Source organism: Megalops cyprinoides, chromosome 13, assembly GCF_013368585.1.
Source record: "Megalops cyprinoides isolate fMegCyp1 chromosome 13, fMegCyp1.pri, whole genome shotgun sequence".
Taxonomy (NCBI): domain Eukaryota; kingdom Metazoa; phylum Chordata; class Actinopteri; order Elopiformes; family Megalopidae; genus Megalops; species Megalops cyprinoides.
This window is the reverse complement of record NC_050595.1, coordinates 18,261,042-18,278,263: the sequence shown is the minus strand read 5'-3', so window position 1 is coordinate 18,278,263 and position 17,222 is coordinate 18,261,042. Positions and strand designations below refer to the sequence as shown.

Here is a 17,222-nt window from a genome sequence, read left to right as displayed (position 1 = left end):
GATAAACCAGAGATTTAATCAAATTCTGTGACAATGATTTTTAAAAACACATGCACCAACAAGGCTACTGGTCCGGATGGGATTTCTAGATCCTTTTAAAACCGTTTACTGAAGAACTCACACCTGGTTGGTAATTTTTTTTTTCCCCAAATGTCTCGATAACTTGTACAGTGCCAACTTTGTGGAGAGAAAGCATTTTCTTCCCCAGTCCCCAACAAACCATGTCCAAACGAAACAATTACATACCAGTGGCACTAACATGGATCACAATGAATTACCAGGCATGCGGCACAGTCAACGCTATTTCCACAGCAGTGCTGTATATACCAGAAACATCATAACCCACACACTAATGCCAGGTTAATGTTCATTTATTTTAGCAGTGCTTCTAATTCACTACAGGAACATGTACTTCTGAGTAAGCTGAAAAGAATTAATGTGGACCCCTATACCTCCATCAAGTGGCATCACTTGCTTCTGACAGAGCACTGTTGTACGAGATCTGGTTCTCACTCTCACGGATTACGAGTTGTAAACTTTTCTATGGAGACTGCATAAACAAGCCTCTGGATCTGTTGAAATCTGACGCTTTCCAAATCTGACAGGAAAACTAAATCTCATACGAAGGGCCCAAAACACGAGGGTTAACACATGCAAGTTAATGAGATTCTGTGTTCCTAAAACTTGTCTTGTGTGTGATCACATACAGAGTGCCCCCAACACTTCTATCACACTATTCCCCGACCACACCTAAATTCTCAGTTTTCTACATACACACACACAACTTTGTACATCTCAGAGGTACACATTTGTATGATGACAAGACATAATAAAAGTGAAACAACTGAAGAAATTATTGCTGACCATAAATCTGCAGGTGATCACAGTCCCGTGGTTATTCATGGTGAAAGCAGGTTAGCTCACACACATTGAGAGAATGGCACCTGGAATACGGTGTGAACAGGAAAAGCTCACAAGATCCATTCCAAATGAACATATGCATTATATCAGTGTTTCTCAACCCTCTCCTGCATGTTTTAGATCTCTCCCTGCTCCAACACAGCTGATTCAAATGATCAACTCGTTATGAACTCCTGAAGCTGCTTAATAACAAACTGATCATTTGAATCAGCTGTATTGGAGCAGGGAGAGATCTAAAACATGCAGGGTAGGGGGTCCTCCAGGAGAGGGTTGAGAAACACTGTATTACATCAGAAACTAAAATCAAATAAATATTACGGTTATAACCAATAAAAAAAAATACTGTCTTCTGTCTGATAACTGTCTTCCATGAAAAATTCTCTAACACAAACTACAGCCTCTGTAACAATTCTTAAGGCTATGAAGCATCTACATAAATAATTAGTGCAGTGATGAAATTAACTTTATCTGCAATACTCTTCTACAGGCTGACTGGCATAAGGCACATAGCAGAATGATAAAGTGCAAAAATGTCATGCTTTGTACTCTGCAGTCCTCCTCCTATAGACACAACAGCCTATTACATTCAAGGCACTTCAAAGCACCGGTCTGGGTATTTTTTCAGTCATGGTTCTGTATTTTAGTTTAATACGTATTTTCCTACATAGCTTAGTTTTTCTATTACACTCATGGATGCTGTTACTAATCACATGGGTAACAAAAACCACACACTTTATCACAAATTATCCTTACAGATCTTGGTGTTTGTGAGCTCTGCTTCTCTCCATGATCAATCAACACCAGTATGAAATGAAATCACTTCTTCACTCCTCGTTTTGCAATTCCAATTTCCTTCCCATCTCCTCTTTTACCCCACTAAATACTCGGGTTCAGCAGAATGCTAGCCCTCCAGCAGGCCATGCAAAGCACCCCTCAAATTCGCTATTTATCTGTTAGAACTCTACCTTTCAAATGGAAAACCGCTAATGGCGGGTCTTCACACTACAAGTCCAACAGTGCACCGCAAAACAAACACAATTTGCACATCTCTCACTAACACCAACTGAGAAACTCACAGGCTCTCTAATGAGTCCCTACAGGGAACTGTTCAGCAGTGTGACATGAATAACGTCCAGCAGAATGGGGCCAGTCATCCAATTATATCGCACTACTGTTGACTCCCAGGTCCTGACCACACATTGCAGACATTTTTATTGGTTGAACCACTCAGGAACAGGAGTCCGAGCTGCAGGAGTAAACCACACCTGTAGGGGTAAGCAGCATCTGCAGGGATAAGCCACACCTGTTAGAAGAAGCCACACTTATTGGAGTAAGCCACACCTGTAGAGGTAAGCCACACCCACAGGAGTAAACCACACCTTTTGAGGTATGCCTTCTCTTAGTTCCGCAGGTGTGGAACCAAAGTCCCTGTAAAGCAGTGCTTTTGCTCTCTCTCTCTTGTTCCTCCCGATTGCCCAGAAGACATGAGACTGGAAAGAGCGATAGACGGGGAGAAGAAGCTATAGCCCGGTGACAGAAGGCGTTTCTGTCAAGTCTTTACTCTGACAGCAGAGCACCGTTCAGCAGTGTGGACACCACTGCCACCGCCAGGCCACTGACAGAGTCACGCAGAGCCGAGCCGGTGTTGCTGGGCCGCAGCTGGTACGACTTCAGCACTCGCGTGTAGTCCCGCTCCATGGAGACGCACTTGTAGGTCCCGTTGTCCTCCTCCTTGACAGCTGGTATGAGGTACAGGCACTCGGACTGTGTCTTTGGGCACGGGGCGCTCCCAGCGGGGTGCTCCCAGCTATAGTTTGCATGGAGAGAGTGCACGGGACAGGTGAGGTAGAAGGGGACATCCAGGGGGACAGAGTAGGTGATCGCAGGTGGGTCGGATGGCAATGCTCTGTGACGGCTTTGATCTGGAGGACATCATACAGGGGTTTACATGAATGAGTCTACCATTATATATTGCCATACAGGTCTTTTGTAATTGCACAAATGTTACATTCTTATATTCCTCTATAAGCATGTGTATTTTTCGATGTATTGTACCTCATACCTCATTATGAGCACTCATCAGTAAGGTCAAAATGTTGTTTCTACTTATGTTCATTTAATTTAGATTTTCTGTCATGTGGATATGGTATGCATAGTCTGTTTTTAATGTTACATTTAACTACAAATATGGATTAATATTGTCATATTAAAATTTAGATACACATCACGCTTACATTTTCCCAGCAGTAAATAAATGCTTGTGGTGGAGTTTTATGGTTTTTTATGCTTACTTTTGCAGCTGCTTTAGCATCTTTGCTAATCTAACAAACCTAGCACAAATTTACCTTCCCCTGTTTGGGTACAAACATTAGTGGTTCCATCAGCAATGTTCTGTATGCTCCCCCTGAGAAAAGGAGACAAAAAAAATTAGAACAGTTATGTGGAAGGTAGGTTTCTTTGGGGGGTCCAGCAGCCTGAACACTTACAAGTACAATCAAGACCACTGGCACATAAGATACTGAATCCAAATCAGAACAGCTCAGGCAAATAACCCGAGCTCAGCTGGAATGAAATCTATAAGAAAGATAGAGGCTTCTTCAATCCTAAAGCTGGTGGGCACATCAGGCTTTATCACTGATTCACAATGTTTGCTGTGGAGAGCAAAGCCCTCTGTTTGGTTCATACTAGTGAGCAGCTGACACCATATGACACCCTTAGGAAGGGTGCAGTACCTCATTGTGTGAAGTTGCATTTCGGCAATAGCATCTGCGTGGTTTCACTTACGGTACTGCTGTCGTGCATGCTGACCCATTCCAAGCACAGTATGGGTCACGGGCCAAAACGCAGTCCGCACATGACCCATTATAATCCTGGCAGCGCTGCAGGTCCAGCTGAACAATCTGATCAGCAAACCCCATTAACAGCTTCCTCTGAACACAGACAAAACAAGCAAGTACAGATAACTGCGTCCCTTTCCAAGCCTTCCAGAGCACCTCAGCCATGTCGTTAGTGGAGAGTGCTTTCAATGGCTCTCAAACTTACAGTAACACCACATCATTCATTTCACCAAAACACATTCACAGCACCCCCCCCCTTCCCCCACCCCCCAAACACTGTGAATGTTTACGTATTTAATATGGATTAATATATTTAATATGTTCAAATTAGTTACCGTGTTAGCATGTTCAATCGATTATGTTCATGTTCAGGCTGGGTTTGTGTGTTCATGTGCACAGCTGACCTTTCGGGAGTCGAGTCTCATGAACTGAAGGCAAGCAGACTGGTTGGACAGGTGAGTCTCAGAGATGATGAATGCCGTGGAGCCGTCCTCCAAGACTCTGTGAATCATCCCCTGGTCTAAAGGGAAGGGAAACTCATGTTGAGAGGCTAGGCGAACTTTTCCCTCTGGCTATGAGCTGAAAACAGAATTCATATGAGTCTAAAACAAGCTTATAAGTTAAACTGGTCTACAGACTACAACTATGGAATCAAATGTGTAATGAGAAAGAGAGAAAAATTAACAAAATTTAATAAATGTAAATAATTTGAATGTGGAGAACAATTTCTAAAATAAAAATGCATGGTGTGGTGAACATTGTGCCACAAAATGGCTGTCAAATATCATACAGATGAGTGCTAAACATTAGCTGTGGTTGAGGGGAGTCCCCCGCTTCACTGTAAAGCACCTTGAGAACCCTGACAGGCTGAAAGGTGCTATATAAAAGGATTTAAAGCCATCGTTGCTGTTTGTTGTTTGTTGTGTGTTGTTGTTGTTATCAGATATAACATACACAAAACTGCAAAATGCAGATGCAAAATCTTCTCATCAAAAAACAAAAATTAAATAAGCCAAACCACAAACTACAATCAGCTGAGGTCCACATTCACATGAAGTCACTTTGGAATAAAACCTTCGTGATTCCTATCTGTTATAAGACTGACTCAGAACCGTCAACATCAGTTTATTTTCCAGGCTGAATTGTCCATTCATGAATTATAAAAATAAACCGGGAAGATTATTTAAAGATTATATAAAGTCCCTGGTGGAAAAAGGAACTGAGACAAGATCATGCTAGCCACCCAGGATCTGGAAAATATAATCAGCTTCTTTTTTCTCTGTTCCAAGTCAGCTGTTGTAGACGAATCACTGACCTGTACATTTGCGTGACTCACACCTTATGATATCGCATTCATTTAGGAACTACCACACCTCACAAGGGATGAGACAGATCTGTGCCTCCTTCAACAGACAGAAAACTTTAAACTCTGGGTAGCATACAAATTACTTATATCTGTACCTTTTGGTTTTTAGAAAGGCACTCTTATCGAAAGCAACTTACAAAGCTCATACAGAGCTTATACTTTATCTATCTGTGCAGCTGCATATTTAAAAAAGGAAATTTCAGTCAAGCACCTTCCTCAAGAACATAACAGACACAACCTGGGAACTGACCAAGTAACTGCCTTTTCCATAAGCACTGCAGTACTATGTGTGGGATTGGGCGCTTTGTGCCAGTGGCAGAACCACATACCGGTGGCCAGAAACAGCACGTTATGTGGTCTCCCATCCGCAGCAAGGACTCTGTCCACCACAATCCTGGTGTAGTTCACGGTGCTGATGTAGAGAGGGGCGTGGCGGTGATTGGAATGGATCCAGTCACTCATTTCGGGGTGGCTCTGTATCACTTTGATAGTGGACTGGGGCAGGCTCCTACTGTCAGGGACACACTGAAATAAACCGGAAGCAGAAGTTTGGTATATTACTGGGGGTGGATCTTTTATAATTTTGAAGAGCAAAAAGTGTCACCAAGTTTGTTTTTTTCCCTCAAACAACAAAAATAACACTTCAAAGTTAAATTTTCTTTGGATTCTGCTGTCACAATTTAAAAAAACTGAGAGAAAAATGAAATGAAGACAAAGGTGTGGCCTTTACTTTTTTCCCCAAACACCCCCTGGGTATCTTTGCTGCTTGCCCTCTTGAGGCGTTTTTGTGGAACATTTGTGTGTTACACATTACATCAGGGCCATTCCCATCTTATTCCCCTTTTTAAAAACAACATCATTGGGAACCAGAGGGTGTAGCTCACAAAATGAATTGTGTAATGTTACCACATTTATAAAGCAAGACCATGCCCAAGGGTGGGTTTCAGGTCAGAACAAAGCGAGGAAGTCATTCAGATGATGAGGAGTAAAACTGGTTCCACAAATGATTGTTTCTCTCTGTATGCATAGCAACAGACTTATTTATTCCTTTACATTTTAAGAATATTTATTTGGCTGGGGCAATGTACAATATTTAAAACAAATGTATTTCATGCTCTGTAACAGAATTAGCCATTAGCTCATTTTCAAAAGAGGTCCCTAGACAGACAGCAGTAACAGACAAACACACATTACATCAAGCTCAAGCCATCATAAATTCTGAGGTCTGGTGCTTTGGGAATGCTTATTTCAAGTACCTACCTACTGATGTCAATCAGCTGTAAGTACAGGCTTATTTTCGACTGGTCTACAAGTGAGATGTGGAAACAAAATCCCTCATGCATTTTCAGTGGCTTAATGGAATGACAACATTCCTTCCTACCTATCCAGCACAGGTCAGAGAGATAGCTCAATTAATTGGTGGGAAATGGCAGCAGTGTTATTCATGTGTAATTTCCTTACTAAAACAGATGGGTAGCACACAGATTGAAGTCTGAACACTACATTTTGCCTCTTAAGGCATGCTCCTTTTCTGCATTTTTATGCAATGATGTTAAGATATAACTGGGTGTGACAAGCTACATGTAAGAGAAGAATAAAGGCCAAAATAAACCCACATCTGCAATGGTATTTCGCCTTACCATTCCTGGCCTTGGATTTGGAATTTCGCCATAAAGGCCCTTGAAGGAGGAATTCTCAAAGACCTTGTCTATTTGCCCCATGGTGTACGTGCAGATGGCGGTGGAATTCCTGTGAAGGGGAAGATTAAAATCTGACTACAATGCAGTGCAATCAATCGCACCGAGGGCTAATGTGTAGAACCAACTTCTTCCACTAATCTACGTGCTTCACATTCTAAAAGGATCTGCAAGTGTATGCGTATGTGTGTGTGTTACTAACAGAAAAAATAAAGCAAAGAAATTAGGGGGTAGAGGGGAAACAACTGGACAGGCAAATTTACTGCCATTTTCACTTTCTAGTGGTGAAACGTGCTCACTCAGTGTTGCCAAACTGTGCTCCTATAGTTCTCATTTCTGGATAGGAAGCTAACCGGCTCCACTTGCAAGGTTGTTTGGAGCTGCACCTTCAGTCTTAATCTTTTCAGCATATATTTAGTCTGTGTGTTCGATACAGTGCAGTGTTATGTGATAATCACAGCGAGGCGGGGAAGATGAAGGTCAGCAGAAGCGTAGATAGAAAGTGTGTAACCGTTACCAGCTGCTGCTGAAGAGGGCGTAAACGCGGGTACGTCTCCAGTCGTTGGCGTGCTGGACATACACGCCCTGCAGGCGGTTAAAGTACAGCGACTCCTCTGGGATCCCACACATGAGCCGGGCCTTCAGAAAAGATGTCCACATGTTCTGGAAGTACCTCTTGGACCCACCTTCATCCACCTGTGAGGGGGAGCGGTGGTGATGAATATCGGCACTGGGACACTGCCACATACCTGTGTGTGTGTATGACGTGAAGCACTGCAGTACGGCATTTCACCCAGAAGACCAAAGAGGTCTGCATTTGAAAATAGTGCCTTCAGAAGAGCAGTATAGCTGGGCAGAGACAGAGCACCTGTATGGGGGAATGTGGGAAGTGAGGGAGGAGGGGGGTGCAGGTGGGGTGGTATAGTTCTGAATGGGCTCGGCAGCTGAAGTGTGCAATGCATGATCGTCAGTCCTGAACAACCCACCCCCCTCTCAAACCCTGAAAAAGTTTTTGGTTTTCCCATGTAACCAGAGATGTTTATTTTTTTACGTGTGTGTAATTCCCATGACCCTCTCTGACCACTGTACCAACCTCATTTAAATGAATGTACTATGTGCCCTGAAAGCACCCAACTTCCCATGGTCAGTTCTCATATTTGTCATGTAGTCTCATGTATGACAACATGCTATGCATTGTCCTCAGGTTCCTCAACGGACCCATTCATTGCCTTTTAGAGCGAAAACGGGACATGTCTATTCAAAGGCTGAATGGCTTCTTCTTTCAAAGAGGAAATGCTGTGATTGGAAAACAGGCTGCAACCTGCAACCTCCCACAGTCCTGATAAACTACACATCTGGTGTGGAGACAGACTTGTGTGTGAGCCTCTAGAACACACTACAGTCTCCAGGAGTCCATTTTCATTGAGAACAGTTTTTGAGCCAGCCATTTACAAATGCCTACTGAATTTCAAGCTCACGCTAAAGAGCAGAACTTATTCATGCTAAAAAAAGGAAGTGCTGAAAAAATGCAAAGGGTGTGGAATGAGAGGAACTTCAGGTAGCCACTTTACCAGCAGATTATGTACAATGATTGTGAAATTCCACCAATTCCAGCAGTGTCATCAATAAACAGTGACTGTGACGAGATAGGGGTGACTAGCAGAGACAGAGGTATGATCCTCTTATCTCTTTAAGAAAGGAAGCGAGGGGCCTATCTAACATCGGGGGGCATGTGCTCATCCTCCAGTCAGTGCTTGCTCCACTCTGGTGCATTGTGGGACTTTGTACTTGCATTTAGGACAGCAGATGTTTGCTGTTTGTGCCAGAATGGCAACATCTACAACCAAAACTCTTTTTGGCCTAATTCCTTACAGTTCCACTTTTATTTTTAGCACTGTCTGCTCATGCTTTTCTGTAACTTTCAGCTAGCCTGATATGGGCACACTCAAGGCACTGCTGAAAGCACAGAATGTAAGCCTCTCTTATCTGTTTAATGACTAATCCACATGGCTAGCAGGACCTTGCAGACACGGCCAATCCTAGAAATCCAGGGATCAGCCTCTGCGCTGCTGTCTGAGTTCCTCTCCCGGAAAAACACATAGATCTTCTCCTGATCCGGGTCATCCACTCGCCTCACCCAACTGGCTGAGATGAAGGTAGGGTCTGTGGAGAGAACCATGCGTTATGTACTGGGGATGCAGCTGTAACCAGGAAGTTGTAAGTTCATAACCTGAAGGGGGACACTGCTTTTACACCTGTGATAAAGGTACTAGACCTGAACTGTTTCACTGGACATCCAGGTGCATGCACAGATAATACCCAAGACAGGGCTGGGGGACCAATGCTCCTGCAGGACCCCGGGGTAAGATGGCTTTCACTGCACTTTAGCACTTCACAGATCACCTTAAATCACTAATTGGAACATGAGTCAGCTGGTTTCCTGGTGTGAAACAGCGGCTGCCTGGATGTTAACTCACTCAAGATCTGTGATCTATACCCAGAGTGGCAGGTGTGGTGAATCTCCTCTTCTAATGGATGATTTTAATGAGGTCTTGGTGCCAAAGCAGAACAAAATCCGGCAGAACTGGAGACTCCCAGCCCTGCAGGAGTTTTCCAGCACTGAGGTAAGGCACAGGTAAGGTTTCTCCCCCTATTGGGTATCTACTGAGCAGATTCATGAGAATTCTACCCCCATCACAGCAGAGGGAAATGTGTTATGGGTGGAATAGCTCACATGCAATGGACTACAAAAATATTTAGTATGGTAAGTACAAAAAATGCTCCACTGCACATTCTTTCCGTTTCTTCCCCTTGATATTTGCTGAATCTGCCATACACTGCTAGCTTCTCATTTTCTCTATCAATTCATAATGACCTATTAACATCAAGAGAAATGAACCAAAAAATGGCCATTTCATCTGTGCTGTTCAGATCGATACTGACAGCAAAACCATCGGCAACCTGCATGCTCCAGACTTCCAGGTTAAACTGAGTGGAGGCAGAACACATTATAGTCCTATCTCAATATTTTATGTGTGAGAAATGAACAGCATTTAAATATACATATTTATTTATTTTGTGTACGCCTTACACATCAAGGAACATTCAGTGCTCATCACAAGGAACATAAACATCAGCATTAAGACAGGAATAAACCTTTTTTTTTAGTAATTTAGTGCTACAACGAAGAATCCTAGCCTGTTCAAATCTGACCTGTAGGATACTGTACAAGTGCAAAAACAATGTAAAGTGCTAGGAGAGAGGAGAGAGGGCCCCATTCAGTGAACCCAAGTACAGCCTGAAAAGATGACCTTTCACTCTGTGGTGGATGGTTTCCAGTGCTCCTAGGTAAAAAGGGCATTCCTAACACCAGGACAACAAACCCTCCCTAAGAGCTCTGTGACTCATTTGGCTGTAATATGAGCCTAGCAGTGCAGCCCAAAAAAGTGCACCACACACACAACAGAAGGACAAATGACTGATGTTCTAATCAATGTTACTCCCCATTACGATGACTGCAGGCTTTGCAATAAAGAAAATGTCAACTCAGGACAATCTGGGTGCCTGAATGTCAGGGCACAGCAACCAGAGTCTTTGTAATTAAACAGCACCATGTCTTTGCTGGTACAGCACTTTTCCCTGACACACTGAAAAGCAACTCCCACAGTTGTATGGCATATGGTTATGCCATGCCAGTATATATGGTATGGTTGTCTCAAGCATATCCTTAGCAGTGACTCCACTTTTCACCGACATTTTGCCTAATATTGAGAGGAAATATCTTCTGCAATAAATAAGTTCTTATGCTTGGGAACTGCTCAAATTAAGTTTAGCTTTCTAATCACTGAAGATGACAGTGACACGTTCTTTTGACTGGACAAATAATCTCAAAGAAGAAATGCTCTCTTGTACTGTTAATTTTTTTTTTTATATATATATATACAACTTGCTGTGTGTTGCTCACCTGTCACCCATTTTTCGTACATCCAGACACTGGTTCTGCGGCCACCCTTCCTCCGAAACTGCAGCGATGACCCAGCACTATCAAGGGGCGTGGCAGCGTAAAGGTCACCATCTGAGAGAGACAGCCACCCGTCACGGTGAGGTGACGTCACCACCATCCCACAACATCCCACCACCTGTCCCACCAGCGTGGCCCTGCAGAGACTGCAGCCCTCCAGGACCACCACTGTGCAGCCCTGGCAGAATACTCATTTACACCCACCCTCACACGGACAAAGGGAATCACAGGATGTTTCAGCCGCCTTATTATTAAAGAACACAAGTTTCCAATTCATACACAGTGGCTACTCTTATTTCTAGTTCAAAATAACTTTCAGAGGAACCATTATCATGTAGTGATTCTCCATATCAATAGTGATAAACATTATCAACAACACCATCAGCACAAAAAAAAGAAACCATAATACAGTGATAATACTGGCAAAATGCAGCTGCAGTGACCACAACATATTGCCAGTGGTGTCTGTTCATTCCACTCAGGTCTAAACTACTTTAACTGGTACCACTGGTTGTATGGGAACTCTGCTGTTCCAGTTGTCAATAAGCTGTTGGTTGGAGAGCATCTCTCAAACCCTGAGGATCATGTATCTCCAGGCCAACGAGGGGACACTAGGACCCCAGGACACATACCTACTGAGAGAGAAATGGAATTCTGCGTGTAAACGGTCGGGGAGATCCCTGTGCCGTCGCGGTTCTTGATAACGCTGCCCGATTGATTTCCCACCTGGGGATACTTTGTGGTGAGGGAAAGGAACACATGTCACAGAGGTGTAGATGCAAACACCATCAACCCTCTAAAGAACCACAGTGTGACGGCCCGTTGGTTCATACCTGAAGCACCCTAACAAAGGCACAAATGGCCCTTGCTTTATGCTTATACACATTACAGTTTTACAAACAATGTCAATGTAGACATTGAGTTCACTTGACTCACTGTAGTTCAGAAACAGCATATTGCCATAGTCACACACTATGCCAGCATCACAGCCAGACAGGTACATTGTGGTTATATTTCAGATGATTTTGCTTTGTATTTAACCCAGTGTCACTGCCACAGTGTATCACTGCACTGGTGACAAACCCAGTGGCTGTTTACAGTTACTGTTGAGCTGACTCAGTAGCATTTCTCCAATGTTTTGTTGATTTTCAGTCTGTCCTTGGGTTTATTTTTACTGTAACCATGTTTGGAGAAATGTCTCTGGTCTAGACTTTTGGTGGGGCCAAGCAAGGTACATAAGAAGTAGTTTAATATGCCCTTAATTGTGCTGTAAACCTCCTCAATAATTTATCATGAAAAAACAGCATGGTTTCACAAATGCTATTGAAATGTGTTGTTTACTTCATTTGACTGGTTTTCCACACATGTGGGAAGTCTTAAGGGACAGATTCAGTTTTATGGCCAACATGGCACTGAATTACACAAACATCTAAAAAAGTCTGTGTCACTCACCAATTTCCAGCACAGTGGCATTTGTGCATTAGTGCCGCACACAAACAGGCTGTCCTGGAACTCCACAATAACTGTTATGATGTTCTCACACAAACTCTTAAAAAAAAGTGTTGGAAAAAAAAAAATCATGTTAAATTACACGGCAAACGCGGCAAAAAAAAAACAACTGTAAAGATATGTACCAAAAGTAAACATTAAGTGAACTGATAACAACGGTTGCTATTTTGTATTTCCCTTTCTGGACTGGAAGTGAATTGAGGCAAGTATGAATCATCATGTTGTTCCACATCATAGTTCCAGGAGACCTCATTCTGACTCCCCTCAACAAAAGGAAAAAAGATCTCAGACATTTTGGCCATAAAATCCAAGCAAACATCTCAGAACTGCCCTGCAAAAAGTCAAATAATTTAATGTTGGGATACTGAGACTGACCTCTAGACAGTTTTGTCCACCAGTCACTTCAAGGGTAAAGTTCTGCAAAGAGGAAAATGAAAGGCATTCAGGGGATAAAACACTGAATAACATACAGTTAGTGTTTTTTTCCTTGTAGGACTCACTACAAACTGTGCCAAAAGATTCAATGATCATAAATGTGTTCCACAATATTTCTGCAGAAATTTTCCAGCTATATCCTCAAGAAGTCACCATCTCTCATTTTAAACGATGCTCCTTATGCTAAGACCATCCATCTAGGACTGAGCACCTGTTTCAGACATCTGTCATAAAACTGGGGAATTTCAACCTTTCCCGTACGCTGGCTGCCACACCTGAACTGGAAATGGTTTTATATGGCCCAGAAGGAACAAACAGATTGTGGTCAGAATCTGTTTATCAGATATTCCAAACAGAGCGACTACTGGTAAGATATTTATCAAGACGCCCAGTGATACACATTTTTCCATATTTGTGACCAAGAACTGGAACATTCTACTTTCTGAAAAAGACACACATACTGTAATGCACCCTCTCTCCTCAGTTTTTAGTGCCAACAGCAACAGAGTTTATGCAGCTTCCCACGTCACACTCACAGGTGACATGAAGATCTGAACTGACAGGTCAGCACAGCAGAAAACACTGATGGCAATACACCAGAAACCTGGGCTAATACAGCCAGCCTGGTTCCATTTCTATAGTATAAAAGGGATATACCAACCCAACCTGGGTCCAGCTCTACAAAGGGAAAGGGAAAAAATAACTGAACCAGCCAGGTCACATCTCTACAGTGGAAAACACATAATGCTTATCTCTTCCTGATTTGACTCCGTATATAGCTAGTCTGAAAGGCTTTTCCACTGTCAGGTGCTGAAAGAGTCTTCCATTGTTGGTATTGAAAAACCAGGCCCACCAGCCTTCAGCACTGGGTAATAAACTGGTGTGAGTAACGGTCTTTCCAGCAGTGCTCAACAGGGACAAACACAAACTGAAGTAGCTCTGCTCCGAAAAACATCTCTGTTTCATTTCACTGCATTGATCTTTCAGCACTCCCCGCACAGTAAAGTCCTCTCTTGGGTATGAAAGGAGAAATATTCAACACAGAACCTTAGAAACCAGGCACGGTGAAAACCTGACGGACTGGCCATCTGCTACAGAGCAGGTGTGAGTGTGAATAGAATTACTTCAGTGCGACTTCACCCTAATGTCAGAGACATGCGTTCAGACAGTGATGGATGTAACTTAGTCCTAAATCCCAGAGTGGGTCTAAACCCAAAATACAAAATCCAGGCAAAAGCAGTCAAGGCAAGCCTCACCACAACAGAACCATATGGTGCAATTGTATATTGTAATTTGTTGAAAAAAAAAAAAAAAAAAAACAGACTGCAACAGTACTATTTTGACAAGATTTATGGAGTTTGGTTTCTGTGACCCTCTCTTGCACAAGTTATATCCGTTCTCTTCCCAGGAAGGAGAAAGCTGTTGGCCCTGCAGCAGTTAGGGCACTTAACCTGTGACTATGACTGTGGCATGAATAAACACTACTGATGTGTTAATGTATTCCATGCAGATAAGAAAATGATGATGACGGCACGTCAAAATAAAGCCAGCATAAGAATCTGTAGCGGCGATTACCTCTACAATGCGGCTGTCTTCTAAATTAATCCGGTACACCATGTTGGTTGCTCCGACATACAAGTCATCCGACCCCTCGACATGAAAGGGCACCGTATGTTTCTGAGGTCGGCTGTATCGCAGTCTGCCGCAGCCAGCACTGTCTGTAGAGATGCAGGAGAGGAAGGTCTTTTCCACCGTTTTCTTTTTTATTATTTTATTAACTTCTTAGGCATAAATAATATTAAATAAGAATTTATTTAATGTCCATTTATCAAATCGCACTCGTGGTATACAACGTGGAAAACCAGACATCGCTACAAATTGCATTTTGTTCCACCTATTCCATCCTGTTCAACCGCAGTGGAAGGAAACTTTATATACCTTGGAGTCATCCGGGTGATCCCTTCCCATACTATGGGCATGACACGGCTCAGAGAGGATTGTGATATTCCCGACCTGTCTACAAACTCTCTTTGGAATGTCCCGGTGGCGAGAAAACCCAAGGTGGTTAGAACTTGGAGTTGAACCGGTATTGCATGGGTTCTCTGCGTTTCTCTGAGAAGGGTCTCCAGTTCCTCACAGAGGTTGAGGAGAACAGCCCTTGGCAATCTAAAGCGACTTATTAGCCATACATCATCATTGGCGAAGAAGTCTGCCTGGTCCTAGAACACATGTTCATGCCTGATTAGGTTATTCTCGATACCGTCTAAAAGCGCTAGCACAGGCATGGGCGTAAATTATGGGTGGGGGGGGTTTAACCCCCCCAATAATCAAAACCGGCCAATACAACCCCCCCCCCCCCCCCCCAATAATCATATTCATGGAGACCTCAACACCCCCAATGTTCAACCCAAAGTTACGCCCTTGAGCACAGCCATACTGATTGTGAATGCTTGTAAATGAGCCTGCTATATAGGAGTACTCATTAAAAATGTTTGATTACACATGGTGATCTATGACGTTTTATTTATTAATTTAGATTACAAGTTACAATGTTAATAATGCCAAATTGACAATCACAGTTTTGCCAAAATGTGCGACATTTTACAGTTCACAGTTTACAGTTAAACCAGTATTTCACATGGACCAATGCATGCGCGATAACACTCATCAATGATTGACACAAGACCTGTTTACTTGCATCACCGTTAGTTACTCTTGGTGTCGCCAATCTGCATATTACAAATTTTAAGCCATATCGAGACCATGTGCAGAGGTACTTATGTTTTGCCGGGAAGTATCTTCTAATAAACGCCGTTTTATGTGTAGAAAAGTGCTCAGAACGATTTTAGTGCGTACGCACCGTTGATACATGTGGCCCACGCAATTGACTTGCACACATGCACATGGACAGACGTATACAAACACTTTCTGCGTGCTTAAGCAGGTCTAAATATATGCTTACATGTACAAATATGAAACGTTTCACGTGTGTGTATGCGAGCGTTTCATATGAGCATGTTTAAGGTAAAGTTTGAATTATGTACCACACGGCGCCTCGTTGCAATGTTCTGTGTTGTTTTTCTAAATTTCGTTTCAGATCCATTTAAATTCTTCTTTTTAAGTTTCAGCAGATGCAAAAATGTAATCTATCTATAGTCATAATGTATCGAGTGTTCCAGTTAAATTCTGACAGCATTTGTAATGTACCAAAGTAATGCATGTTTCGTTCATTCATAGTTTCGTCAAAGATAGCCTACCATAAAGCATCTAACTTCCACTGCTGATCACAATTGCATCAATAGATTTGTTTGCGATATCTTACATTTTCTCATATAGGTTTTTGTATGCTACATACTGGAAATGTTTTACTCTTACATAACGTCGATTGATACCGAGTTTTACAGCTTCAATAAGCTCTGATCATATCAATTTATCTAAAATCAAATCTAATCGTAAATCAAGAGTAGTCCACTTGCTAGCTACACCGCTATAGTTTTAACAGTCCTCTTTCACCCGCGCCTGCAATACTTACCCAATTGAATGATGAGCCGTGGTTTAAAGGCCAACAAACTAACTATTAATTGTAAATTCCACGTGACAAGCAACGGCAGTTGTGTATGTAGTTTCATTTCGACCGGAATTAAACCAGAGCAGAGAAAGAAAATTCAGTCCGCAAATTGCGATTACGGCGCATGAAGCAGGCGGGGTTGGTGGGAGTGGTGGTGGCTATTGGATCCTCCGCGAATTGTAAATAATGCAGTTAAAGCGAGGGTCACTGGAATAGATAGTACGCAATATTTAGTACATATACATATACCTCTTACATTATTTAAACGCCTGTATCTCTGCAACAACAAAGAGGGCATCTATAACCAATGAGATGGGAGATGACAGTCACAGGTGCCTCTGACACTCCCCATTTATTGATGAGTGGCATTTGAAAAAAAGTTTTAAGGTCAATGTGCCCACCCTACACAAAGCTACTGCATGTCTAACACATTAACTTTCAATGGTAATCCCTCTCTTTTTAATATATTTTGCCTTTTGAAACCACTTATTTCCTTTTGAAAACAAGCTCTTCGTTAACCCTCTCATGCCTAATATAGGCTTATTATTATAACAGCATGCCACAATTGCATGTTAATAATAATACCTTTGAGGCATGGAACAAACACCTAGACACAGCCCCTCTTATTTCAACAAAACTAATTTGAACTTCTTGATAAATATACGTGGTTGAAGCTAGGTGAGGCTAGGCTTGATTAGCACTTCAATGGAAAACCCCCGGGCAGAGCACATTGTCTTCAGACAGAGAGGTTAGTGTAAGGTACTATGCTGTCTTTATTAATGTCAACACACACCATCTGGAGGAGACAATGGTAGATGAAAGTAGTGTTGATGGGCAAGTAAAGGGCACAACTATCTTCCGTCTGGGC

The 17,222-nt window shown here is 42.5% G+C and overlaps 1 protein-coding gene across 1 annotated transcript; it reads right to left on the bottom strand.

Annotated features, from left to right (window-relative positions):
- Positions 1–2,431: 2,431 nt before the first annotated feature.
- LOC118788317 (semaphorin-7A-like) lies at positions 2,432–16,415 on the bottom strand. The gene is made up of 14 exons (XM_036544277.1): positions 16,319–16,415; positions 14,362–14,504; positions 12,727–12,768; positions 12,295–12,390; positions 11,475–11,577; positions 10,786–10,896; positions 8,842–8,984; positions 7,339–7,517; positions 6,765–6,873; positions 5,454–5,649; positions 4,163–4,278; positions 3,706–3,851; positions 3,267–3,325; positions 2,432–2,843 (listed from the first exon to the last, which is right to left on the bottom strand). Exons 1-14 carry the CDS (start codon positions 16,413–16,415, stop codon positions 2,479–2,481), a joined length of 1,905 nt encoding a protein of 634 aa, XP_036400170.1. The 3' UTR covers positions 2,432–2,478.
- Between the last annotated feature and the right edge of the window lie 807 nt (positions 16,416–17,222).

Excerpts from the sequence above, each read along its gene's own strand:
- LOC118788317 (XM_036544277.1), bottom strand. The coding sequence starts at position 16,415 with ATGAAACTACATACACAACTGCCGTTGCTTGTCACGTGGAATTTACAA. Across the intron at positions 12,769-14,361 it reads AAGACAGCCGCATTGTAGAG|AACTTTACCCTTGAAGTGAC; the intron begins GTAATCGCCGCT and ends TCCTCTTTGCAG. Across the intron at positions 10,897-11,474 it reads TTCCATTTCTCTCTCAGTAG|ATGGTGACCTTTACGCTGCC; the intron begins GTATGTGTCCTG and ends TGTCTCTCTCAG.